The sequence below is a fragment of the Capra hircus genome, chromosome 1 (assembly GCF_001704415.2).
Source record: "Capra hircus breed San Clemente chromosome 1, ASM170441v1, whole genome shotgun sequence".
Taxonomy (NCBI): Eukaryota; Metazoa; Chordata; class Mammalia; order Artiodactyla; family Bovidae; genus Capra; species Capra hircus.
Genome location: NC_030808.1, coordinates 5,549,022 through 5,576,951, shown reverse-complemented (window position 1 = coordinate 5,576,951; position 27,930 = coordinate 5,549,022). Strand labels below are relative to the sequence as shown.

General features: G+C 38.8%; 1 protein-coding gene across 1 annotated transcript in view; it reads right to left on the bottom strand.

The window, feature by feature from the left end:
- Positions 1 to 25,063, bottom strand: part of LTN1 (listerin E3 ubiquitin protein ligase 1) — a 57,353-nt gene extending 32,290 nt beyond the window's left edge. Inside the window, exons 1-12 of the mRNA XM_005674720.3 lie at positions 24,874 to 25,063; positions 19,223 to 19,426; positions 18,513 to 18,611; positions 17,337 to 17,567; positions 14,971 to 15,023; positions 14,040 to 14,220; positions 8,670 to 8,843; positions 6,631 to 6,821; positions 5,425 to 5,560; positions 3,752 to 4,561; positions 2,991 to 3,032; positions 246 to 435 (exon numbers count right to left, since the gene is read on the bottom strand). Of these exons, the coding sequence (XP_005674777.2) occupies positions 246 to 435; positions 2,991 to 3,032; positions 3,752 to 4,561; positions 5,425 to 5,560; positions 6,631 to 6,821; positions 8,670 to 8,843; positions 14,040 to 14,220; positions 14,971 to 15,023; positions 17,337 to 17,567; positions 18,513 to 18,611; positions 19,223 to 19,426; positions 24,874 to 25,056 (2,494 nt within the window). The 5' untranslated portion in view covers positions 25,057 to 25,063. The remainder of the gene's footprint in view (positions 1 to 245; positions 436 to 2,990; positions 3,033 to 3,751; positions 4,562 to 5,424; positions 5,561 to 6,630; positions 6,822 to 8,669; positions 8,844 to 14,039; positions 14,221 to 14,970; positions 15,024 to 17,336; positions 17,568 to 18,512; positions 18,612 to 19,222; positions 19,427 to 24,873) is intronic.

Sequence of the window (27,930 nt, the reverse complement as noted above, 5' to 3'; positions counted from 1 at the left end):
AAACTCCTGGAGATGGTGAAGGACAGGGAAGCGTGGCGTGCTGCCATCCACAGGGTTGCAAAGAGCCAGGCACAACTGAGAGACTGAACAACAACAGGGTGTTTACAAGATTAAGATATCTGAATGAACTGAATCTTGCTATTCTCAACTAATACTATGCTAACTGAATAACATGGAATCCCCCCAAAAAGGTGAAAAAAAATGACTTCCTTCCTACTGAAAAAACAAGCCATATTTTTACCTACCGTTTTTAACATGTTGGGATAACACCAAGCTTAAAAGAGTCCATCTTTCTGAGAAGTAAGGTTCAGAAGATACTGTGGATTCCAAATCTTTGTTACAAAGATGCTCTGCCAAGGTTACCAATTTCTCTCCAAGGATATCTCCTTTGAGCCAAGGTGTTACTAAAGCATGACTATCTGAACTAGAGCATGCCTAAAACCATAAAAATTGTAGTAAAGATTAGGATCAAGATTAAAAAAACAAAGTGTACCTGCCCAAAATATTACCTACACCTTAGTACCTCCCTTCATCAGCATGGACCCAACTTTATCCCCCACTCCTCCTCCTCACGTGCTAAGAAAGCTGTTATCTTCCCTACTCCCCACTAAGTCTCGCTTATGTACACTTCCATGCTTTGTTCATGCTAGCTTCCCAACCATAAATACGCCCTCTCTCTTTTATTTATCGAAATTACATCCATTACTATATTCAGTATAAATCCCACCTGCTTTGTGAAGTCTCCCATAACAGCCCATACTCATCACTGCTTTTCTCTGAATTTCTAGAGCAAATAATGTTTCATCTGTGTATGTCTTATTTCCAATGAAACTGTAAGTTCCTTGAGAGCAGAGACTGTCTTAAACTTCTTTGATACCTGCTATCAACACTGTAGATATGTTCAATGAATAATGAATGGATGAACTTTAAAGACAGATTTTAAAATGCTCTACAAATATTAAATTGTTGTTCATTAATTTTGTTAAAATTAAAGAATAATTAACATATAACAGCAGTAAATTACTTCAATATGAAAAATGGGACTTATTATTTGCCCAAATTTTATGAAATAGTTACTGAAGCCAGATATCTGACAGCAACTGGTTTATTTTCAGGTGGTGGGGAAGGCAAGGAAAAAAACTGTAAATCCACCCCCAAAAGCATGGTGATCCATGTTCCCAGAGCTTCTTTTGGTATAAGGGCTGAGAAGAAAGGAATTTGCAACCTGGTTCATTTCAAAGCAATCTGGAAAAAAAAAATCCAAATGCAGATTGGGTAGTGTCTGAAAAACTATTTTATCTCCTTATTTAAAATATTGTAGGTAACGAGAGCTTTTATTTTAGCCCAAACTTTATCACTATTCTGGCTTTATGACGTTATACAAAGCTCTTAATCAACCCGGACCTATTTCTTAATGAAAAAAAATGAACATTAACTTGGACAATCTCTAAGGTCCTCTCCAGTTACAAAATTCAGGTTTGTTTTTAAAGAAGTTGGCTTTAGGACTCTGCTCATAAAGTATGAAGTTGCATAAAAACATAAGAAAAACTAGAATTTAGATGGCTATTAATATTGGCTTTCCTAAGATAGCTTACCAAATAAAACCTCTCTATGGAATTCTATAGAATCCAGAAAGTAAACTCCTGAATAAAAAGTCTCTCAGGTTATCAAGACCTGAAGTCCAACTCCTCAATGTTTTAACACTTTCACAGAAAGAATCTGACCAGAGGATAGGGAAGCTAGTTAGGCATGAAGTACAGAGGCAAACACTGGCTATGAACTCCCAAACCCTGCCGAAGCCTTCCAAACAGAGATATCTGAACTATGCGGCAGCGACCTCCCTAAGTTGGACACAGATGTATCAACCTTCTCTTATCAAATTATTAACTACTTTTGCTCTGATTTTAGACTTTTCCAGCAGCTTTATCATAATTTGGCTTTTCATGTAGGCTGCCTATAGAGAAAGAGGTAATGGATAAAGTAATTCAAATGGTGTGCCTGATAAATTATATTTCTCATTGAAAAACAGTAAATCAATACTCAGTGTTTACTCTGTAAAAAATAAACTGTTGGGGGAAATGGGAAGTTTTTGCTTAATGGGTATAGAGTTTCAATGTTGCAAGGTGAAAAAGTACTAGAGATAAGTTGCACAATAATGTAAATATTAACACTTAACACTTCTAACATTCACTTAATATTAACACAATACTTCTAACACTACTAACCTGTACTTAGAAATGGTTAAAGATGATAGAGTTTATGTGTCTTTTTACCGTAATTTTAAAACACAGGAAAAAAGAAAAATTTTTGTAAACTAGAGTTATGTATGTAAAATTTTAAAATGGAAAAATGCTTTTAAAAAAGGAAAACTTTTAGGTAACTAGTCATAATATTTCTTTGGTTGGAAAAGTGTTACATTATATAATTTACAACTTCATTAGGAAAAAATACTTAAGTCATTTAGAGTATTTTCTAAATTGTTTATGTTCCTTGACTTCTTTTTATTATTCTCATCACCAATTTTCTTCCTTAGTCAAATGGCAAGTAAATAAAAGTGGGAAGACTTTAGTTTGCCTGTATAGTACTCTAGGGCAAAACAAACAATTTACTTGTGCATTCTACTTAAAGCTAGAAACACTCAATCCATCTCTACAGATGAAGAAATAACTAGGGTAACAGAGAGAACCTTAGCTTAAAATATAAACTAAGATAAAAGATAAAGCATTTAACTCTTCCTTTGTTACCCACTAGGGAAGAAACATTAGATTTTCAGGAATCTGCTCATTCTTCCCTGATATTCCTAACCAGAAAAATAATTCTATAGAAAGGTGAACACCGTTAAGTCTTCCCAAATTATGAGAAGAAAGTTACAATAATAAGGAAGTTCTTTAACAGAGACACCTGACCTCGTACTAGTACATGAATATGGCCGTTTTTTTTTTTCCCCCTACACCTATAAATACAGAAAAAGGAGAGTATCTCTAAGGTACCTTTTCAATGATCTGAAGAACAGAGTTCCATTTCAGCTCCACCTAAAAGAAGAAAAAGAGAAACAATCTGCTAGAACAAACAGTAACTGGTAAAACTGTTTACAAGTAAAGTGAGCGTGAAATCACTACAAAACTAAAATGCTTTTTAGCTAGTCCAACTTTAAAGAGTCCAACTTTAAAGACTGCAAGAACTTACCCTTTCATTACCAAGTTTTTGTCATCTTAACATATTTACTCTTCACTGGACAGCAACCCAGAAGTCTCACACACTTCTTAATCCCAATCAAGAAGATACTGTCGGCAAACTGACATTCATAGTCAAGAAACAATCCCAAATCACCCCCATCCGGGTCTCATTCTACTCACACGTTATCAGTGCACCAGTGTAAACCACTACAGTTTAGAGAGAACAGGAGCTTCCCAGGTGACTGGGCGGTAAAGAATCCACCTGCCAATGCAGGAGACGCGGGTTCCGTCCCACCTAGGAGGATTCCACACGCCGTGGAGCAACTAAGCCCTTGCCCCACAACTACTCAGCCTGGGCTCTAGAGCCTGGGCGCCACAACTATTGGGCCCGTGAGCCACACCTACTGAAGCCCAAGTGCCTAGAGCCTGTGCCCCTCAAGAGAAGCCGCTGCAGTGAGAAGCCCGCGCACCACTAGAGAGGAGCCCCCACTCGCCACAAAAGTCTGCACAGCGATGAGGACCCAGCACAGCCAAAAATAAATAAAAATTTTTTTAAAGGTACAGAACAGTAATACCTCAATAAGATCATCCAGAAGAGCTTTTCTTTCCACGTTACTGTCACAGCAACAGAGGGCACTGTACAGAATGTCCACCAGGAACCCAGCATCCTTCCTCTGATCTTCATTTAGCCAACCTGTTACTTTCTGGTATAGAAACTGTACCGCGGGATTTTTTTGTACAAGTTTGGCTATTTCAAGAGGCTTGCCTCTGACAGTGCTCTGTTTTTCATCACCTAGCAGCACTTTAAACACTTGGCTTGATGAAAACGAGTTGAGCAGGGTGGAAAGAAACCTGAGATGTTGCTCCGACTTCTGTTCATTGACGTAATTAATGCTCATCTCTGCCAGTTTACAGACTAAGTCTTCCAAAGGTTTTTTCCTCAGCGGGGATATACAGTTGGAGCAACTCGGAGAGACAGAAGGTTCAGCCATTAACTCAGAGCCTTCACTGTTCTCTCCCTCTGAGGAGACACATTTTTCATTCTCCTTATTATTTTCAGGCATCTCATCAGCAAATCTAACCTTACCAACTTTTTTTTTATTCAACTTCAAGGAGCTCTTCGGCTTTTGAAGGACCTGCAATAGGTTAGAAACACCCAAAACTGACTTAACATCAGCTTCTGGCTCATTGATTTTCTCAACACAGATCTCTGATAGCTTTTCCCAGAAATTCAGCAGCACTTTCTCCAAGTTGCGGGCTGTTTTATCATCTTTTTCCAAATCGGCTCTGGCTTCCCAGGAACTTAAAGTTTCTGCTAAATGGTTAAATAGCTGCCCATCTTGCAACTTTGGGTCTTTGAGAACTGCATCAATAAAAGGAATCAACTGAAAGAGAGGGCAGAAATATAAAAGTTCACTTTTCAGGAGAAATAAAATTTGAACCTTATTTGTAAAGCATTATAAATTTTCTTATTTAATAACTGAAAAACATGATTTTCCCCCCAAATTCTGACAAGAGTTAAGTTGAACTGGAAAATAATTTTCACATCATTCAAAGAGCCTAATGATTTCATTGTTTCTCCTGTGAATTACTTTTTATGATATAACTGACCAAGATTATTGGTCCTCAACAACTAACGGTTTTCTTTGTATCTTCTGAATTTACTCAAGTTTTTTGCTTTTCTCTGAACCAATATGAAAGAAATATAGGACCCACAGAATTCAGAATGCTTTCTCTTAAATTACAAAGGTAAGGAAAATTAAATATCTGAGATCAACTAGAACTAGGCTTCTATAATCACAGTAATTAATTTCCTGCCTTAAGGAACCTTATTCCAGAACCCGCTCTTATCACTAGTCCTAAAAGCTAAGCACAATTATTCACAAAAGGATAGATGTACTACATATTTTAGAAGGAACAAGATGATTATTATATAACTTAAACTAAAACACAAAAGACCGAAAATCACATCTTCTAAATTGTTTTGCATTTCAACTCTCTAAAACAGGGTTTGCACAACCAGACAATAACTAGTCCTTGGACATTATGGTATCATGCTAGTAACTAATAATACAGAAATTTTTATTTATCTGGTGTCAGTAATACATATTACTGTATAAAAATTTGCAAATCATAAAAATGAAATCTTTACAAGGAAGGCTAATTAATAAAAATGACAGAAACACAATGAGCTTGATTCTTTACACATAGTGTGCAAAGGCACTGATGAGCTTTACAACATAAATACCTGATCATTGACGAGCATCTCTTCTATCGCTTCCTCCCCTAAGTTTTGTTGCATTATAAAACGTAAGCATTCAAAAAAAGCAGATATCACTGCTGAGCACTCTGAAAAGCTGGTTTTGGTTCTTTCTGTTGATAGCCTAAGAAATAATAAATACGTGTGGCTTATTCTTTCATGAAAAAGAAAATAAGCAATTCAAAAACACCAAACTAAAGACATGGAAAACGATTTCTAAAAAATAAAATTCTTAAATGCAAAACTAAGGCCAACCAATCAAAATACAGCCCAATTAGAATATAAACTTGAAAAATTGAAAAAAAGCATATTTTAAAAAATAGGTCAACAGAAGATAACATTTATTTTCTATTCATGAACGAACCCACCTGCAAATTTCAAAGAGAAGACTTAATCAAATAAAGATAGTAGTGTCGTGAAAAAAAATTTTTTAATCATTAATAAAACTGGGTATCTTTTACTAATTTCAATAAATACACTGAAATGACATTTTAAGTGCGAGTTTAAAGAGCTATTATATTTAAGTTAATGGAAAACCCGTCACCAGTTGATTTTCTGCATTTGGGCATTTGTATTTATCAATACACTAAAAAAAAAGGGTCATTGACAAAGAGCCTATTCCACCTAAACGGTCTTACAATACTTTACCTCACTTTCTGCTATAGTCTATCACTGCAGACTTGAAAGCACCACAAAAAAGAATTCCAGTTGTTAACTGTCTGAAAACTTTATAAGTGTTTAATGAACAGCAAAACAATTTGAGAAAATTTAAGTATGACAACAACTACGTCATTCTGTCCATTTATAAAAATAAGAAAAAAAATCTATTCGGCTTTTAAGGTCAAGAATTTAAATTCCTGGGGCTTCGCTGGTGGCTCAGTGGTAAAGAATCTACCTGTCAATGCAGGAGACACAAATTCGATCCCTGATCCAGGAAGACCCCACATGTCGCAGAGCAATTGTACGCCACAACTACTGAGCCCACGTGCTACAACTACTGAAGCTGGCGCTCCCTAGCGCCCAGGCTCCGCAAGGAGAGAAGCCACTGCAACAAGAAACCCATGCACCGCGACTAGAGAGGAGCCCCACAACCAGAGAGAAGCCCAAGCAGCAGTGAAGACCCAGCACAGCCAAAACTAACTATAAATAAAATTATTTAAAAGCACACACACACACAAAACTTAAATTCCTTACCCTGCAACTAGGGAGGTGAGAAAATTCTTGAAGAAATCCAACTTTGGATCTGTAATGGACTGAGGGAGTTTGCTGATGAAGGGCAGAAGATAAGGATATATGACAGTAGCCAGACCCCGACCTCCTTCACGAACCACAGCTGACAGCTTGGGAAACACACTTTTTTTTGCATTTACATGAAGCCAACAGTCCTTAAAAGAAAAAAAAAAAGATTATAATGGTAATTAGACATCATAAACATAGAGAAAAGAAAAAAAAAGATTAAAAAAAATTATAATAAAAAAAGATTATAATGATAATTTTAAAAAAATTATAATGGTAATTAGAGAGCATAAACTAGAGAAAAGACACAAAGACTCTCAAAAATAAAATTCAAGTATTTTACCTAAAGGGGGTAAAAAAATCTGTCACTACAAACTAAAAATTTGAAATTATAAGAAATTTATTACATATGGTAACCAAGTATCCAACATGCTTCCAGGACAATATGCATCAAAAATAATTATTTAACTTGAAAGATTCCTAAAAGAGCTGCTTTCTAAAAGTGACAGCAATTATTGCTGTTGTTTAGTCTCTAAGTTGTGTCCAACTCTTGTGACACCACGGACTGTCGCACAACAGGCTGCCCCGTCCCTCACTATCTCCTAGAGTCTTACATGTAAGATTCAGATATGTTGACTTCATTAAGCCGTATAAGAATTGATATTGACTAAACTGAAAGCTGGGCTGGAAGAAGCACAAGCTGGAATCAAGACTGCCGGGAGAAATATCATTAACCTCAGATATGCAGATGACACCACCCTTATGGCAGAAAGTGAAGAGGAACTAAAAAGCCTCTTGATGAAAGTGAAAGTGGAGAGTGAAAAAGTTGGCTTAAAGCTCAACATTCAGAAAACGAAGATCATGGCATCTGGTCCCATCACTTCATGGGAAATAGATGGGGAAACAGTGGAAACAGTGTCAGACTTTATTTTGGGGGGCTCCAAAATCACTGCAGATGGTGATTACAGCCATGAAATTAAAAGACGCTTACTCCTTAGAAGGAAAGTTATGACCAACCTAGATAGTATATTCAAAAGCAGAGACATTACTTTGCCAACAAAAGTTCATCTAGTCAAGGCTATGGTTTTTCCAGTGGTCATGTATGGATGTGAGAGTTGGACTGGGAAGAAAGCTGAGCGCAGAAGAATTGATGCTTTTGAATTGCGGTGTTGGAGAAGACTCTTGAGAGTCCCATGTCCTGAAAGGAGATCCAACCAGTCCATTCTGAAGGAGATCAGCCCTGGGTGTTCTTTGGAAGGAATGATGCTAAAGCTGAAACTCCAGTACTTTGGCCACCTCATGCGAAGAGCTGACTCATTGGAAAAGAGTCTGATGCTGGGAGGGATTGGAGGCAGGAGGAGAAGGGAATGACAGAGGATGAGATGGCTGGATGGCATCACCGACTCGATGGCCATGAGTCTGCGTGAACTCCGGGAGACGGTGATGGACAGGGAGGCCTGGAATGCTACAATTCATGGGGTCACAAAGAGTCGGACATGACTGAGTGAATGAACTGAACTGAACTGAAAATAAAATAAAAACTCTATTTCATTTTATAGTCAGTTTAAGATTTATACCAAGTTTTGGATTAAATATTTGATGCCCAAGAAAGCATTTTTCTAGCAAGTTTTAAAAATTATAACCTGATAGGCTCTCTTGCATGGTATGTAAGGCTTCTAAAACACAATTAAAGGAACTTCCCCGGTGGTCCAGTGGCTAAGACTCCATGCTCCCAATGCCAAGGACCCAGGGTCCCATCCCTGGTCAGGGGACTAGATCCCACAAGAGGCAACTAAGAGTTCATGTGCCTCAACTCAAGATCCCAACTAAAAGACCTCACATACTGCAACTGCAGATCCTGCATGCACAACAAAGGTCAAAGATCCTGCATGCTGCAACCAAGACCCAGTGCAGCCAAATAACTATATGAAAAAAAAAAAAAACAATTAAGAAGATAAGTATTTCCGGATATACTAAACGTACCTCTCTTAACTTACCTCAACAGTTGTAAGTGTATAAAGTACAGCTTCCCAGAGAGCTGGGCATACAACAGGGTCACTGTCATCGATGCTAAGAAGAACAGACGGGCTCACTTTGGAAGCTTCATCTTTCATCAACTGTGGAATACGCTGGCACAAAGCAGAAACCAACTCAAAATAGGCTGAGCGGATCTGAAAGAAAAAGTGGAAAGCTGACTTAAAGTCTAGAAAAGATATGACGAAACTTTTTTTTATTTACGGCCATGGCAGGTAGGTTATTTATACTAACCTTCCGTATATAAAACTAAAAGGGTTGGAAAAAACTTTTTAAGAATCTTAACATTAAAAAAAAAACCTTAAGGATACCACATGGCTAAAAAGACATTAGGATCTACCAAGCCAAAATTGAAGGCACAAAGGATCCAACTTTCTTCTTCTTTGGCTTAAGCAAATAGAAGTCTTCTCCAGTCTCAGGAGCCTTCATTTGGGGACTCATATCCTACTAATATACTAGTCAGCACAAAGTTGAATACAGCCAAACAAAAAATAAGATACTATGAGCTACTATGAGCATAAACAAAAGATAACACAGAGACCTGAGACTTTAAAGTTTAGAATTATCTGTCAGTTACAAACTTCCTAGCAACAACCTTTGTTACATTTAAAGAAAGGAAAGTTTAAAGAAATTTGAAGGGAAAAGGATCTTAGAAAAAGCACAGCAGATCTGGAAAAGAACCAAGTACAATTTTTAAACTGAAAGTAAATACACAAATAAATAAGAGCACAATTCGTAGTTTAAGAGCATCATGCCAACACCACTTCTATTCAACATAGTACTGAGGACATAATAAATACAGAGGAAAAAGGGGGGCAGGGGGAAGAACTGGAAAGTAACCCGTTACTATCTATAATCATAGCAAAATAGTAGGCTATAAAAATATTAAAAAAATAATTTAAAGGCAAGAGTTGCTGGATACAAAATTAACAAAAGCACAGCATTCCTATACAACAGTAGAAACAAAACAGAATGTGGAATTAAAAATAAATTCACAATAGTAACAAAAACCACATTCAGTATGCAGCATATTATAAAATATTATTCCAGGATGCCAAGGGCCTTATATAACCTAAAGAATTCTGAAAAAGAAGAGCAAAGTTGGAGGGTTTCAAGACTTACCATAAAACAATAATAAGAGTATGGTATTGGTATAAAGACAGGCATAAGATGTAATGGGAGAAGAGCCCCAAATTAAAATCCCACACATATGTTCAATTTAATTTTGACAAAGAACAGGGCTGGGGTGGGGGGAAGCAGAGAGTTAGTAGTCTTTCAACAAATAGATACCTATACAAAAATAAATCTGACTCTCACCTTTATGCCTACACAAAAATTAACTCTAAATGGACCTAAACTATAAAACTTCTAGAAGAAAATATTAAAAAATCTTTGTAACTTTCAAGTAGTCAAAGATTCTTTACATAAGACATCAGAAGCATGAAGTGTAAAAGAAAAAAATTGATAAAAGGACTTCAAAATCATCTACTCTACAGAAACCATGAAAAAAGTGAAAAGGCAAGCTATATGCTAGAAGAAAACAGTCATGATGTTTTATCTGACATCATACTTGTACACAGGATAAAAAAAGCACATTCATAACTCAAAAATAAAGACCAAAAACCGAACTTAAATAGGCAAAAGAATATGGACTAGTGAAATAGTGAAACTGATACATTGATCTTCCTGGAAAGAACAACTACAGACTCTATGAACCAGACCCAAAAAACTATCTGAGGACTCTGAGGACTGAAATACACATTTTGGAGGAGGCGACATCACTTGGGAGGAAGCAATCCACACAGACTGAGTTCCCATTTTGTTCAGCTTTGCCCTGAAGGTGGCTACAGTCACCAGCACAGAGGCACAGGGGCAGCTACAGCTGCCTGAATCCTTCTGGGTGGAGGAACTGAAGGAACTAGGAAAAGGAGCCCAGGGTAACCAAGGCGGCAAGAGAGTGGCAGGGAACTACAGAGAGAAGACAACCCCCTCATTCTGAGTTTAAATAGCCCGAATCTACAGCTGACACTTGAACCATGCCCACTGCAGGCATGAGTTTGAGTTTGCTGTTTGAGTCTGACCAAGTTGATTGCCCACTAACACAAACATATCAACACCCTTTGGAGCAATGTAAAATAATCCTGTCTCCAAAACATAATGTTCCAGGTGGTAATCTAAATATTTATAACCAAGATAAAACTAACATCACTCAACATACAAAAGCCAAGGAAATGTGATCCCATCTCAAAGCATAAGATAATTAACTGATGCCAATCACAAGATGATCCCGATGTTATCATCAAGACACGGACTTTAAAGCAGCGATTATAACTATACTCAGCAAGGTAAAGGAAACTATAGCAATGAATGGAAAAACACGAGACAAATGTCATTATACATCTGTCCAAACCTACAGAACACACAGCATCAACATGGACCCTAATATAAATTCTGGATAATAATGATGTATTAACGTAGGTTCATCAGTTGTGAATAAAAAAAAGTTTCATTCTGGTAAGGGGATGTTGATAATGGGGGAAACTATGTATGTGAGGTATATTTGAAATATCTGCACATTTTCCTCAATTTTGCTGTGAACCTAAAACTGCTCTTTAAGTATAAAATTTCATCAAAGAAACAATATAAAAAATCAAGTAGAAATTTTAGGTATAAAAGATACAACATATTAAATTTAAAATGAGCAAAAGGGTTAAAGAGACACCTCAAAAAAAAAAAGGAGGTGGGGGGAATTCCCTGGCAGTCCAGTGGTAAGGACTCAGCACTTTCACTGCAGGGGCCTGGGTTTGATCTCTGGTTACAGGACTAAGATTCTGCTTTCCCACTTGCCAAATGATATGGCCAAAAAAAAAATAAAAAAAGATATACAATGGCCAATAAGCACATTAAAAGATATTCAATATCATTAACCCTGCTGCTACTGCTAAGTCACTTCAGTCGTGTCCAACTCTGTGCGACCCCAGAGACAGCAGCCCACCAGGCTCCCCCGTCCCTGGATTCTCCAGGCAAGCACAATGGAGTGGGTTGCCACTGCCTTCTCCAATGCGTGAAAGTGAAGTCACTCAGTCGTGTCCAACTCTTAGTGACCCCATGGACTGCAGCCCACCAGGCTCCCCCGTCCCTGGGATTCTCCAGGCAAGAACACTGGAGTGGGTTGCCATTTCCTTCTCCAATGCATGAAAGTGAAAAGTGAAAGTGATGTCACTCAGTCGTGTCTGACTCCTAGCGACCCCATGGACTGCAGCCTACCAGGCTACTCCATCCGTGCGATTTTCCAGGCAAGAGTACTGGAGTGGGGTGCCATTGCCTTCTCCACATTAACCCACATTGAGGGAAATGCAAATTAAAACCACAATGAAAAGTCTCTACTCCAGAGGTCAGCAAACATTTTCTTTAAAGAGCCAGAAAAGAAACATTTAAAACTGTGCAAACCATACGGTCTCTGTTACTACTTTGCTCTGCCACGGTAACATAAAGCAGCCACAAACAATAAAAAATGATTCACAAAAATAGGGCAGCTGTACCAGATTTTGATCCATGAGCTGGAAGTTGCTGATCCCTGATCCCACATCTGAGTAAGGAGATAGAACTAAATACCTCATACACTGCTGATTAGAGTGGAAACAGTACAACCACTTTGAAATACTGATACAAGCAACAACAAAGAATCTTCAAAACATTATGCTGAGCAAAAGAAGCCAGATACAGGGAACTCCCTGGTGGTGTAGTGATTAGGACTCCAAGTCCTCACTGCCAAGGGCCCAGGTTCAATCCCTGGGCAGGGGAACTAAAATCCAACAAGCTGTGTGGCATGGCCAAAAACACCCCCAGCCAAATACAAAGTAATAAATAAATAATTTTTAAAAAATTTTTTAAGTGAGAAAGGACTTCATAAGGCAAAACCAGTGGTTTTGATTACATCGAAATTAAGATTTATAAATAAGAGAGGACACATGAAAGGTAACAGAATGGGAGATAATTTACAATGCCTGTAAGTGACAAAAGGACTAATACTGAAAATACACAAGGAACTCCTGTAGAAGAAGAAAAAGAGAATTCTAGTAGAAAAAAAAGGGAAAAAGATATGAATAAGTAGTTTATAGAAGAAACACAAACATTTCAAAAGCTTATGAAGAGATGGTAAGTCACCAGTTAGCAGAGTAATTAAAATTAAAGACAGCTTCATTTGATACCGATAAAAAAAAATTAGAAGTTGAATGATGCCTAGCCCTGGCTACAATATAAGATACATATTAACAGTATTCATCACCTATTGCTGGTTGAGCCTAGAGCAATGCAGCCCATCAGGTGAGTACTCTGATGCTACTTCAGCAAATTAACTATGTATATACTCTCTGACCCAGCAATTCAAAAATTAAGAGGATTTCAGAAAAAGAAATTCTCACAGATCCAGGGATACATGAATGAAGATGCTAACTGCTGCCTTATTTGTGGGAGCAGGGAGTCCGAGGCAACCAGGGTGTCTATCACTGGGGAAGTGAGCAGGTATAAAATGGAACAAATGCAAACTTGTGAATACTACCCATCAGTGAGAAGCCATGGGCTAACTATCCAAATACAGGAATGTGAAATAGCTCAGTACTTTCAAAAAAAAAATTGCTAAGTAAAAAGCAATAAACGAGATGAAATATAACAGAAATCGTTCATGTGAATTAAAAACACATAGGTTGGGACATGCCTAACAAAGAAAATTAGATAAACGTCATTCAGGCATGAATGCTGTGTGGGAGTTCAAAGTTAGCGAACTAACAATATATGTTAATTAAGGTGTCTTTAAACAGAGAAACATAAAATAAGGTAATGTACTGACTGATTACCAAAACTGTTGTGATCAGAGACTCACAGGAACCCTAAGAGCAATGCTTCAGTATTTAGGGTTTGTGCATGTCACAGCATGTAATTACCATAAACAATGAGACAACTACACAAGCAAAAGCACAGAGATTAGTCACATTTAGAATGGTCAGCTGGTGGAGGTGGAGAATGGAGAAAGACAAGAAGGAAAAAACAAACATATTAAATGAAAAAGCCTTACACACACACACATACAAGTTTTAAGGTGCCATGAACAGAGGAAGATGATGACTCAACTCTGCATCCAAGGTCCAAATAACTAAGTAAAAAAATGAAAATACAATTAACATTCTAGTAAGAGAGGCAATTCAGTCCCAGCACAAAAATGTGTTTGCAGAGTTTTAAACATAAACAATGAACATTAAGCATAAATAAAAACTAACAAGATCGGGGAGAAAAAGGAATCAGAGAAATGTCTTAAAACCAAAAGTTTAAGATACCTGAGGTATACTGTGTTTTCCATACTTCCAAAACTTATTCTGTGATAAAAGAGACTTAAATTTCTCCTCCAGAGAGTCAAGCTCATTTTCAGGTAACAGGCAAAGCAATTTCTTTAATGCCAATAAGGAACAAGTTACGACTCGGTAGAATTTAGCATCTCTCTCTTCCTCTGGAACAGTTCTTAATGTAAAAAGAAAATAAATATACATAAGGATTGAGGATAAGACAAGCTACATATGCAGCACTTCTATTTTAAATGTTTTATTGCTGAATATCTATCAAAGTTACTTTATTTCTATATTCATTCTCCCTGTGTCAAACCCTCACACAAAATACAAATACACATACAATTTTAATCACATATTTTTTGAATAATACCAGGTTAAAGCAGCTGAAAAGGAGTGGCCTGATATAAGTGTATATGTATACATCACTCTCAGCAGCAGTTAACTGGATGTTTCTGGAGAATAAATAATACTGCATCTAAGACTGTTTTCCCTTACAGACTCTTAATAGCTTGATTAGAACACAAGAGTAAAAAGCAAATGGAACTTCTTAGTATTCTTTAAATAGAACTATTCACAGTTCTTCAGTTATTTTCATCCAGACCTTAAAATGATTCCTGCTATGACTGTCAAAAGGCAAACGTGGGGAAAAAGAAAAAATCTAAAAACATCTCTTCGTAAAAGAACCAAATGTGTGAGTTCCCAGATAATTCAAATTAAACAGAGGGACAACTTGCAAGTAAAAACACTTAAAATTGCACCTGGCAAATAGTATTGCATTAAATATCTTCATCTCTACATTCCGAATCCTTTTTTTTTTTTAAGAATCCCTTTTTACAATGTCACATTGAAATTATCCCCTTGTTACCTATGAGTACAACAGAGTTTCACTTAACCTGAGTCACAGAGACACAATACAACTTACTGTGGGTCACTGAGGGTATCAGGTGTTTCTTTGATAAGATGATCCTGTAGCACCTATGGGGGGGGATTGAGATCTTATTGAACTGTCGATGGTGAAGAGACAAGAGTAAAAACTACATCTTACCTAAAAGTTCTTAATCCTCTTCCTCACAAAAGAAGCAAAACTAAAAGGTCTGAATTTCACCAATTTTTTCCCCTTACTAATTCCCAAGGTTGGCAGCTGTTAGGGTAAAGAAGGATAGGGTACTTCTTTCAAACATCTCTAGTTTCTGCCAAGAGGACTTTCTCCCTAAATAGTCTTGTCCTCTTGCTTTTTCATTCCTCTTTGCACGCAGCAGTGAAGTGAAAGGGCGCCTGATCAGCAGGTCTGGGACAGAATCAGGCTCTGCTCCCCTCGCCCTGCTTTTTTGAGCACCTCCCTCCTCACAGGGAAGAGCACACACTGTGTCCCGCTCCATCACAGAGGAAGGCCGAAGGCTCCAACGGAAATGCAGAGGAAGGCTGCTTATTTCTGGGCTGGAGTTCGAGCAAGTCCACTGCTCCAGTATCAGTCTTATCAGCAATAACAATAGCCCGCTAAATTTACTGAGCTTTTCCACCCACCTTGCATCCCTTGCATTAATTAAATGAATCCTCACAGCAACTCAGTTAAGTACCCACTTTAACAGATGAGGAAATGGAGGCACAGACACTTGCTGGTGGCCAAACACCCCAGCTAATGGCAGAGAGGGATGGGACCCAGTGGCGTGAGCCAGAGCCCATGACCTCTGCCAGACACTATGACATTTTAATCTCATTTGTCTTACTCCTCTCTAATAAACTGATTCTGAACGCAGAAAAGTTCAAACCGGTATCTGCATAGCTGTGACATGGCCAATTAAAGGTGAAATAATACAGGAACTAATCCACATATTCAATGATCAGTTATCCAATCATAACAAAGCCAAGAAGGAAAAAAAAAACTATGAAGAACCAAATTAATTGTCTCAAAACTCATTTTCTAAAACTCTTAAAGTGTCCAAACTCATGACACTTCACTCTCATAACATTTATGCTCGATATTTTAAATAAACCCATGATTCCTAACTTACAGTTGGGTCAGAGAACTCCCTTTGAGACTATGATTAAAGCTACAAACCCTCATCCTAAAAAAAGAACTTTGGTCCCCAGAAAAATAAACAATGGAAGAACCAAGAATCTAAATAAGGAACTAGAATGCATATGTGTGCCTGTGTAAAGATATGCTGGGTGAAAAGATCAGATATGTATGTAATAAGGGATAGTGAAGAATCCTGCAGGCCAAGAGAAGCAATTTCAATTTGTAAGGGTAATGGGAACTACAGAAAGGCTGATTAATTTAAAGAAGGCAGGAAGGGAAGGAGGGAGGGAGGGAGGCAAGGAGAGGGGGGGATGTTTAAGCAGGATTATACACGGGTGCTAAACAAGAGTACTAAATAGGGGAATGAATGAAAGCATGATTTTTTTTTAAACCTCATCTCTCCTCAACGGACTCACAGCTCACTTATTCTTACTTCTTGCTATAAAACTAACAAGTCTGAAATTTACTTTTTCTAGTTCATATATTAGGAATGGCAAATGAGGGAAAAAATGAAAAAAAAAAAACGACAGTATTACACACAAACTGCAAGTCACAAAAGCTATGGCCAACATCAATTTGGTAAAGGTGTTGGCCAAGTGTTGGAGAAATGTATACCTGTTAAGGGGAGTATAAATTTGGATGGCCTTTTGAAGGGCAATTTATCCATATCTATAAAAATTTTAAACGTTCTTATCCTTTGACCCAACATATTGAATTACTAGAAGTTCTGGTAACTCCCATCCTTACAGGGTATGAAGAGATCTATTCAAAAATGTTCACTGAAGCAGTGTTCGTTACCATAAAAAACTGGGGGAAAACCCCAAATGTATACTAACGTGAAAGATGTTCAATAAACTGTAGTATATTAATACAAAGGATTATCAGGATGAAATATATCTGTATACATGTATTGATTTGAAAATATGGGAGAAAAAAAAGTTTAGATTTAATTTTTAGATGGACTGTTTTTTTAGTTTTATATTACAAAGCACATACCTCAAGTTTTTTAGACATGGTAAGTTAGATATTAAAATAAAGAAGGAAAAACCTAAATGATTTAAGAGTGATCCAATCCGAAAAGTTTATTATGTTTAAAAAGCCAAAATGGTCAATTTTGTTATACACCATTTAAAAAAGGCAGTCTTCCACTGAAAATGTTTTCATTTCTCATTCCTTCACAATGCTAGGTGAAAGAGGTGCCTTTGTGATATGCCTCATATCCCTTAAATACTTTAAAAATTAGATATGGAATGGTTCCTAGGACTTACACTTGTGATTTCATCCTTACAAAATGCTATGGCTTCAGGTTGCTTGCTCGGAGGGAAAGCTGCTTCAAAGGCATCTTTTGCTGCAGAGGCAGCTGGTGTGTAAGTATCACACTGAGCCATCAGCCAATAACCCATTAAACTTTTTAAATAAGGAGCCAAGTGTTTCTTTACTTTAAGGATAAGTTTTTCAAAAGCTTGCTGTGTGGCTTCTCGAACCCGGCGGTCATGATCCTATTGAAAACACAGTAAGGTTTAAAACAGTTCTAACCCATAAAAACAAATACAGACATTTCTGGGTATGCTATGAACGCCCATTAATAAGAATTCACCTATGTGCAGAGCTAAAGGAAAATCCATAATTACATAGAAAAATTGATTAATTCTTCCTTTTTCCCAATGAGATAAAAAGAACTACATTCAAGATGGAGTCAAGGCTACTTCTGGGATAATGAAGCAATTCATTCTCATTCTTCCAGAGTAAGTATACAAAGAAATTACATTGTCAAAATTTGTTGCTATTTAGTCACTAAGTAGCCTCCAACTCTTTTGCACCCTGTGGACTGTAGCCAGCTACTCTCCTCTGTCCTTGGGATTTCCCAAGCATGAATACTGGAGAAGGTTGCCATTTCCTTCTCCAGGGGATCTTTCAGACCCAGAGATCGAACCTGAGTCTCCTTCATTAGCAGGCGGATTCTTTACTGCTGAGCCACCAGGGAAGCGCTGTCAAAATCTACTATCACTTAAAAGTGTCTAGGGGGGCTTCCCTGATAGCTCAGTTGGTAAAGTATCCGCCTGCAATGCAGGAGACCCCAGTTTGTTTCCTGGGTTGGGAAGATCCCCTGGAGAAGGGAAAGGCTACCCACTCTAGTATTCTGGCCTGGAGAATTCCATGGACTGTATAGTCCATGGGGTCTCAAAGAGTTGGACATGACTTACATTTTCACTTTTCAAAAGTATCCAGGTAATTCTACAGTAACAACCTATTTTCTGAAAACACATACTCCTTTGCACAACCTACATAATCTAATCATACTGCATGATTGTATAACCATACTGACATAACAATCCATAACCCTCAGCAAAAATGAATCATATAAATTTGACAGTCCTCATAACTTCAAACAAAAACAAAACATCAACACAACAGAAATAAAATAGGAAAGTCTGAATACTTACAAGTGAAATTTTGCAGAAAATTCTTGGCCAGTATGGAAGAACCCCTTTTACAATTTCTGTGTCTCTCTCTGTACACATGGTTCCAAATTCCTGCATAGCCTAAAAGTAAATTATTAAAATCATTAGCCAATGAATCAACAGCCATGATATTAACTATTGATTATATTTCTAGTTTTTAAAATTGCAGAAATCTTTTATGTAACATGAGAATACTTTGTTCCTGTTTGTGCCATATAATACTAATCTTAAGAGTTCCATCACAGATTACTACGGGAGAAACTTTTTCTTTTTTTCCCCTCTTTTTAAAAAATACAAAACATATACAAACAAAAAAACCCATTTACAATTATAGGGTCAAAATTACATTATCCAATAGGAAAAAATGTAAAGGCAGAATTCCAAAGTGATTCTAAAAAGTGCAAAGCAACAAACTAACTTATAATCCAGAAGACAAGTATAAAATGTATCAGAAAAAAAGTACACTTGTAGAAGTATTTATTAGTGGTAAACGATTTCACTGTTCTTTATATAACCTATGCTAATGATGGGTATTCCCTGGCGGTTCAGTGGTTAGGACTCCACGCTTCAAACACAGGGGTCACAGGTTAGATCTCTGGTTGTGCAATCTGGCCAGGGGGAAAAAAAAAAAAAAACCAATGACATCTTAACAAAAATATTTTCTTGATCATTTTAATGAAAACAAAACTTGCTTTTAGTTTTGTTGTGACATCTTTCTTAGAAAGTTTCCGCAGCACCATTCGGAAATCAGAATCCACAAGACTGTCTATTTCTTCAGCTCCTTGAATAGCAGGAACATAGCCTAGGTCACTGTGAAATGTTCCAAAACCAATAAATCCAGGCACTGTTCCCTGTTCCTTGGCAAGGAGTTCTGCAGCTCGGCCACTGTTTGAAGGCTGGTGAGAGAGTAGGGAGAAAAACAGTCAGAGTTCAGGAAGAGTTCAAAATTTAACTTTGAGTTCTTTAGAATAATTCCCTGACAATTCCCACAAGGAAGCAAACTCATTTGAGGACATTTTTCCCCTAGCCTATGCCTCTATTGTAATATTCCCCAAAGATGAATACTTCTGTTACAAATACTTAATGATCCTAGGAGCTATTTCCCGGTTTACCAAACATCAGAACAATGTTTTTTAAGTTATGACTACAAGCCATTAGGGGCTTTTCAAACGGCTCAGTGTGTAAAGGATCCGCCTGGAATACAGGAGACATGGGCAGACGTCAGCATGATCCCTGCATTGGGAAGATCCCCTGGAGAAGGGCATGGCAACCCACTCCAGTTTTCTTGTCTGAAGAATCCCATGGACAGAGGAGCCTGGTGGGCTATGGTCCATAGAGTCATAAAGAGTCAGAAACACTAAAGTGACTGAGCATGCACACACACACAAGTCATTAGAGGTTCCTGATATCAACTTAATAGCCTGTAGGTCATTTTAAAGAAATAGAACAAAATTTAAAATATCAGAATACATCACATGTGGTACGAATAAGTACTGTTTTGTGAAATTTTTTGTTTCAAATTTTTTTTATAAATAGTATATATACACATATATGTGTGCTGTGTACTGATGCAAAATTAAGTCTTAAATGGATTGTATCTTTTCATTCATTCACTCATTCAAGAAATTACTAAGCAACTATCACAAGACAAGTCTAATGACAGCAACTTCTAGACCAAGAGTTCCCTGTGGGCAGACACACTCATTTCCACATACTAAAGCCTAGCCTAATGGGCTAAAATGGTTACAAACTACATTAGTTATGGACATAAAAATAAATACAGTGGTCAGGATATAAGATACATTCTTTTGTTTTGAATGATAGTCAGTGGTTTGTTGGAAGGTACATAATATGGTAGCTTCCAGTAGGATTCTTTGCGACAGATACAGAAAATATCTAAACTGTTGAAAGAAATTAATGTATTCATTGTCATCTAATAAGAAAATGCCTCAGTTCAATGTCCAGGATGACATCACAACCCATCTAAACTCATGTTTATTTCTCTGTAAGAATGTCTGAAAATACAAATGTGTGGTTTAGTTTGCTGATACCTAGAAAAACTGTGTTTGGGAAACTCATTTATCAAGTGATTATCATCTGGACTACTTTCTGAACTGAAATGAATGACCAGAAATGAAAACGATGGACTCATTTTTTCCCCCCAAAACAGAATCATTTAAGACTAATTTCAAAAAAGGTTTTCTATTTTGAGACTTAATTAAAATGAACGAACATTATTCAGTCCACCTTTCTCAATACTGATACATGAATAAAGAGCTACAGAGGACTTAAGCATCCACCCGCCAGCGCAGGGACATGCATTCAAGCCCTGGTCCCGGAAAAGCCCACATGCCGCAAGGACACCACGCCTATGCGCCACCACTGCAGTGAGAAGTCCACCCAGGAGAACTGGGAAAAGCTCGTGTGTAGCAACGAAGACCCAGCACTTTGCTTTTAGAAAACAAAAGTAATTTATATTTTAAAGGACCTACAAAGGAAGTCAGTGAAGTATAACTCTGAAAACCAACAGTGATGACACTAAGACATTGGAATTTTCTATATAACCTCATGAGTGAAGTTTCATTGTGAAACAGAATGAAATAGTATAAAAAGCTGAAGGAGTCAAGGCTGAACTGACCTTAAGATCAGAGCTGACAGTGCAGAAGAAAAGGTATCAGATTTCTAGTTTCAAAAATAACAAACTATTCTTAACTAATTATATCTTTTTCAAGGTCTACTTTGAATTTAAAATGTAGTTACTGTTTCTCATTACTTTCTCCATTGTGGATTAGCTACTTGTACCCACAGTTCAAAAATTAAGAACTTGGATTCTATTTCTGGCAGTTAATTTTCTTATACCACACCTACTTCATTCTTTTGTGCCCGGCTTCTAGAGGCATTTGAGGTGGCAACCCTGAGTCTACAGTTTAAAAACCAAATTCAGGACGACTTTCAAGATTTTCACCACCTGGACTCAACCTCTCCAGTCACCTTCCTGTCACTCTTTTCTTCCCTCGTCCCATTACCCTCCTCCCCTCTCTTAATTTTGTTCCCACCATGTGTGTTCCAGACCCAAATTCAATACAAAGGTCCCTGCCTATGTTATGCCTTTTCACAATTTGATCTTTTTTTTTCTTAACAGCAAACTTTTAAAAAAATTCTTTTTTATTGGAGTATAGTTGATTTACAATGTTTTGCTATTTTCAGGTATACAGCAAAGGGAATCAGTTATTCAGTTCAGTTGCTCAGTCAGGTCCGACTCTTTGAGACCCCAAGGACTGCAGCACGCCAGGCTTTCCTGTCCATCACCAACTCCCGGAGCGTGCTCAAACTCATGTCCATCAAGTTGGTGATGCCATCTATCTCATGCTCTGTCGTCCGTCCCCTTCTCCTCCTCCCTTCAATCTTTCCCAGCATCAGGGTTTTTTCAAATGAGTCAGTTCTTCGGATCAGGTGGCCAAAGTATTGGAGCTTCAGCTTCAGCATCAGTCCTTCCAATGAATATTCAGGACTGATTTCCTTGAGGATTGACTGGTTTGATCTCCTTGCAGTCTAAGGGTTTCTCAAGAGTCTTCTCCAATACCACAATTCAAAAGCATCGATTCTTCGGCACTCAGCTTTCTTTATGGTCCAACTCTCACATCCATACACGACTACTAGAAAAACCATAGCTTTGACTCAACTCTTCGCGACTTGATGGACTGTAGCCTGCCAGGCTTCTCCATTCATGGGATTTTCCAGACAAGCATACTGGAGTGGGTTGCCATTTCCTTCTCCAGGGGATCTTCCTGACTTAGGGATCAAACCCAGGTCATCTGAATTGCAGGCAGACTCTTTACCTTCTGAGCCACCAGGGAAGGTGGCTTAACATGATATAACAGTAACTAAATCATTACTTAGGGTGAAGTCATGAAAACATAAAGTTTTCAAACTACCAAAATAATAATTGATTTCAGGAAGAATCATCAAAGGATGCTCAAAACCATTAAGTGATATTCTTTAAGAGGTTAGTCCCAATCTCAAACTATCATCCCACAGATTATTTGTTGATAATCAGTGGAAAAAGAAACCTATACAATGAACATCAGCTTAATCAAGTGATTAAACATACACCACCCATAATGGGACAGGCAGGTACCATGTGTCTCCATGGTGTGAAAAGCACTAAGAAAGACACATCACCAAGGAAGTATTTCTGTCAAAAACTGTTTAACCTGAATCTAATTATGAGGAACAATTAGACAAATCTAAGTTAAGCAAGTCAATTGCCTACATTCTGCCAAATTGTTCATGCTATAAAAGAATGCTCCTCCAAAACACAAACAAACAAAAAAAGGCACTAAGAAACTGCCTAGATCTAAACGGAATGAATGATCCTTCAATGGATCGCCAATGTTTTTAAAAGTGTTGTATCTAAGATAAAAGTTATAGAGACTACTGAGATGACTACAGAAATGTGAATATATTATTGTATATTATTAGATAATAGTATTATGAAAGTGAAAGTGAAGTCTCTTAGTCGTGTCCGACTCTTTGTGACCCCGTGGACTGTAGTAGCCCACCAGGCTCCTCCGTCCGTGAGATTCTCCGTCCATGGGATTCTCCAGGCAAGAATACTGGAGTGGGTTGCCATTTCCTTCTCCAGGGGATCTTCCCCACCCAGGGATCGAACCCAGGTCTCCTGCATTGCAGGCAGACGCTTTAACCTCTGAGTCACCAGGGAAGCCCCCACCATATGGTTAAGCAAAATACATATATTTAGAAAGAGAAAGCAAACGTGACCAGATTACCAACTAGTTTGTGTGTGTGTCTTAAGCTACTTCAGTTGTGTCCGAATCTTTGTAACCCTTGGACTGCAGTCCGCCAGGCTCCCCTGTTCATGGGATTACAGGCCAGAATACTGGAGTGGGTTGCCATGCCTTCCTCCAGGGGATCTTCCGTACCCAGAAATCGAACCCGCATCTCTTGTGGCTCCTGCATTGGCAGGCCGGTTCTTTACCACCAGGGCCACCTGGGAAGCCCTACCAATTGGTATTTCTAGGTAAAGAATTTATGAGTTGTTGCTCCAATATTCTTGCAACTTTTCCTCATATTTGGAATACTTCGAAACTAAACATTGAGAAAAAATTTTTAATAAAAAATTAAAATTAAATTAGGATGCAAGTAAAGTATTTAAAAGAGTACTGATACAGCCTAGTTACTGTTATTATTGTTGATATTATTAACTGAAAGAAAACTGACAGATCTAAGAAAACCGTGGTACTGAAATCACTAGAACTGGATCAGAAAGAAGCATCTTCATGAAATTAGACTGTACCATTAAAAATCTCAAGTATCGTAAAAAAAACTTTATAAAAAATACACCATTACGACATTCTCAGTCTTGTATGTTTAGTCCACACTGGGGTTTAAACAAGCATTTAGTGAACTTCTGCTATATGCCAGTCCTTGTTCTAGGTCCCAAAGATAATAAATAGCAGCAGATAAAAACACCTACCTTCATAAAATAGTTATATCCTATACTAATATTCTAACGAAGCAAGACAGTAAATGAAGCAGGGCAATCAACAAATAGTATGTTAGAAGTCAGATATGCAATGGGATAAAATAAAGCAGGAAAAAAGAACAGGGAGCGGTGGGTGGAGGGGTGGTGGAGGGGAAGGCTACAACTGAAAATAGGGTGATCATGGGAGACCTCACTGAGATGTCTCGGGCAAAATTTGGAGCCACCTAACAAAAGAGAGTCGGGAGCCTGCCATGCAAGGTCAAGGTTCGGGAAGAGATCAGTTTGGCCTGATGGAGTGAGAGACAAGGAAGCTGAAGATGGGGTCGGAGATGCAAAGGGGCCGGAGCGGAGCCCATATCGTGTACATATATCATCGTAAGAGCTTTGCCTATACCCTGATGGATGTGGGGAGCCACAGATTTTTGAGCGAAGGAGCGACGTGATCAGAGACTCCGTGCACTCCAGGCTCACCTTAACTATCTCCCACTCCACTCCCTTGTTCACGATGCTACCCCCTGCTACCCTGGCCAGGTAACCTTCCAGGGGAAGCTGACACTGAACCAATTCTTAATGAAAACGGGGAGGAGTGGGGGGTGGCTAGGAAGTGTGCTCAGCTGGGGACAGCTGGACACGGTAACATCTTTTCCCTCTGCTTAACATCCCCATTCTACTCAGAGATATCCCACCCCGCCCGCAGGGACGCACACACAACAGAGAGGTCACACTGGACACGCAAACACATGCCACTCCACAGTCGCGCTCAACACAATCTCCACCCATGCGCCGGGAAGACAGAGCCAGTCGCAGCGATGAGAGGACTCCCGCGCCTGCACTCACCCTCAGATTCCCCTTGGTCCTCTGCTTGTTCTTCCCGCCCATGGTCGCGGTCTCAGCCGCTCTCACAGCCCGAAGCCCCTGGGTTGACACAGCCGGGCCACAACTTCCGGCCCCTGCCACCGGAAAAGGGCTCACAGGAACAACCACCCCCAGCCCGCCCCTTCCGCCACCCACCCCGCCCATCTCCCGCCCCACTTCCGCCCCCACCTCCAGCCGCTTCCGGGACCATCCGCTGCGGGAAACGTCACACTTGGAGCCACGCCCATCCGAGTGACGTAACTCCTGCTCAGTAGGAAGCCACGCCTTGGAGACCCAAGGCGCCAAATGCTGCTTTCCTCGCTTTGCTAAGGCAGCAGTTGTTCCCTCCTTAGCGATAGGAGAATTTCTAAAATTCCTGCATGTCCCCACCTCCTCTGATTCTAGCCAGTTCTGCATTTAATTTTCCTTTCTCTTATCTCCACCAGCTTCCTGCTTATTTAGAACTTGAAAACACGTGTTTCATACCAGTAGTCATGTATGGATGTGAGAGTTGGACTATACAGATGAGCGCCGAAGAATTGATGCTTTTGAACTGTGGTGTTGGAGAAGACTCTTGAGTGTCCCTTGGACTGCAAGGAGATCCAGCCAGTCCACCCTAAAGGAGATCAGTCCTGGGTGTTCATTGGAAGGACTGATGTTGAAGCTGAAGCTCCAATTCTTTGGCCCCCTGATGCGAAGAGCTGACTCATTGGAAAAGACCCTGATGCTGGGAAAGATTGAAGGCGGGAGGAGAAGGGGGCGACAGAGGATGAGATGGTTGGATGGCATCACCGACTGGATGGACCTGAGTTTGAGTAAACTCTGGGAGTTGGTGATGGACAGGGAGGACTGGCGTGCTGTGGTTCATGGGGTCACAAAGAGTCGGACACGAGTGAGCGACTGAACTGAACACTAAAGCTAGCATATGATAGGTCCTATTTATGAGACCTGCTGATTGCCGTGTGTGTACAGTTTTAGGACATTCGCAAACGTCTCATTTAATCTTTCCAGCGTCCTTTGAGATAGGCATGATCCCATCCATGCTTATAAACAGAGAGAGTCGGCAGAGTAAATCCTCTTGCCCTGGCTCCTGCTGCCAATGCACAGTGTAGACAGGACTCGAACGCAGCTTTTTCTGACTCTGCTCCTAGGTGTTAACTACCTGCACCGTGTCCCAAGCAATGCAGGGCTCAGAGCCACTCGGGCTTGCTTGTATTTCCAAGTGGCATCACATCATAGTGGCAGAGTTCACCCTGGCGACGTCTACTGTGTAAGGATGTGTTCCTTCCCTTTTCCCCTTTTGCTTAAGCAAAGGAAGCTGCTAGAGGAGAGTCTGAGCCCTTGATCCTCCATAACTGCTCACTTATAAGTAAAATGAGGGCTTCCCTCGTGGCTCAGCTGGTAAAGAATCTGCCTGTAATGCGGAAGACCTGGGTTCAATCCTTGGGTTGGGAAGGTCCCCTGGAGAAGGGAATGGCTACCCATTCCAGTATTCTGACCTGGAGAATTCCATGGACTGAATAGTCCCTGGGGTTGCAAAGAGCTGGACAGGACTAAGCAACTTTTCACCAGCAATAGGAGACTGGCCTGAGCCAAATGGGAGGTATTTGCATACAAGGGTAGCAGTAGAATGACATGGTAGTGGCTGAAGGAAGATGGGAAAAATGTTCAGTTCAGTTCAGTCACTCAGTTGTGTCCAGCATCAGGGTCTTTTCCAATGAAAATTTTCCATTTTGAAAATGTTAGACCTTTCAAAATGCGATTATCACCATCTCATCTGGATGTTTCTTACAAATGCATACTGTCAGGCCCACTTTGGGACTATTAAATCAGATTTTGCATTTTTAACAATGTTCTCAGGTCTTGTTAAAATTTGAAAAGGACCAGAGTGATTAGCTATGCCCGTTTACTAAATTCTACTTATTCTTACTTCAAAATAACTAATGATTTTATTTCTATTTTCTTGACACTATCCACATTTCATAACAAGGATCCATACCTCTTGATGTGGACCTTCAAACTATTCCAAACCACACAGGTCTTTGTTTGATTTTCCTAAAGCCCCATTTTATTATTTTTGCGTGTTTGAAAATAGTCTCCATTATGTAACAGTTTCCAGTGCTCATCTTTTTCAGCATTACTTAATCTTTTGAAGATAAGACCCTTTTAAAAAAGAGTAATCTAAACAGTCCCTACCAAAAGAGGTAATATTATGTCATGGTCAGTCATTTCAATCATGTCTGGCTCTTTGCGACCCCATGGACTGTAGTTCCCCAGGCTCCTCAGTCCATGAGATGCTCCAAGAAAGACTACTGGAGTAGGTCGCCATTGCATTCTCCAAATATTATGTCAATTCCAATCAAAATATCCATAACGAATGTCATCCAAAGAATTAATGAACTTCAGAAATATGATTTAAATGTTTACTTGGAAGAATAAAAGAATTAAAAGGATATTTTTTGTAAATAACAAAGAGAAGTTTGTCATGTCAGATTATAACATCTATTTTGACATTATCAAATAATAAACAGATTTTAATTAAAGATAATTGTCTAATTCAAAACGCATAAAAATTAAAACAATGTAGATGCAGTACCTAGGAGAAAAAGGCTACAAATCTTAGGGTCATAACTAGAAAGAGGATGGGAAATTACAGTAGCTGAGATGTCAGCTCTCAAAAGCTAAGTTTGAAACCTGTATACTCCCAACAGCATCCTCAGTGAGATTTTTGTTTTCAGATATCTCGAAACTATCTCAAAAGCTCATACGAAAGAATAAAGGAAGATATTTCGGAAAGCAGGCATAATAATGGTTTGTCCTAATAAACTTCAAAACTCAAGATACTGCCAATACTATCCTAACGGTGTTGTTAGGACTAAACTGAAATAGAATAGCAAATCTGGAACTCACACTCAGGCTTTGATGAAAGTGGCATGTCCTATGTCTGAAGACTATAGATTATTCCAAAAAAATGACTGAATTAACTGCTTACCTTTTGAAGAAATAATTTGAGTACCTACTTCATGAAAGTGTTAGTTG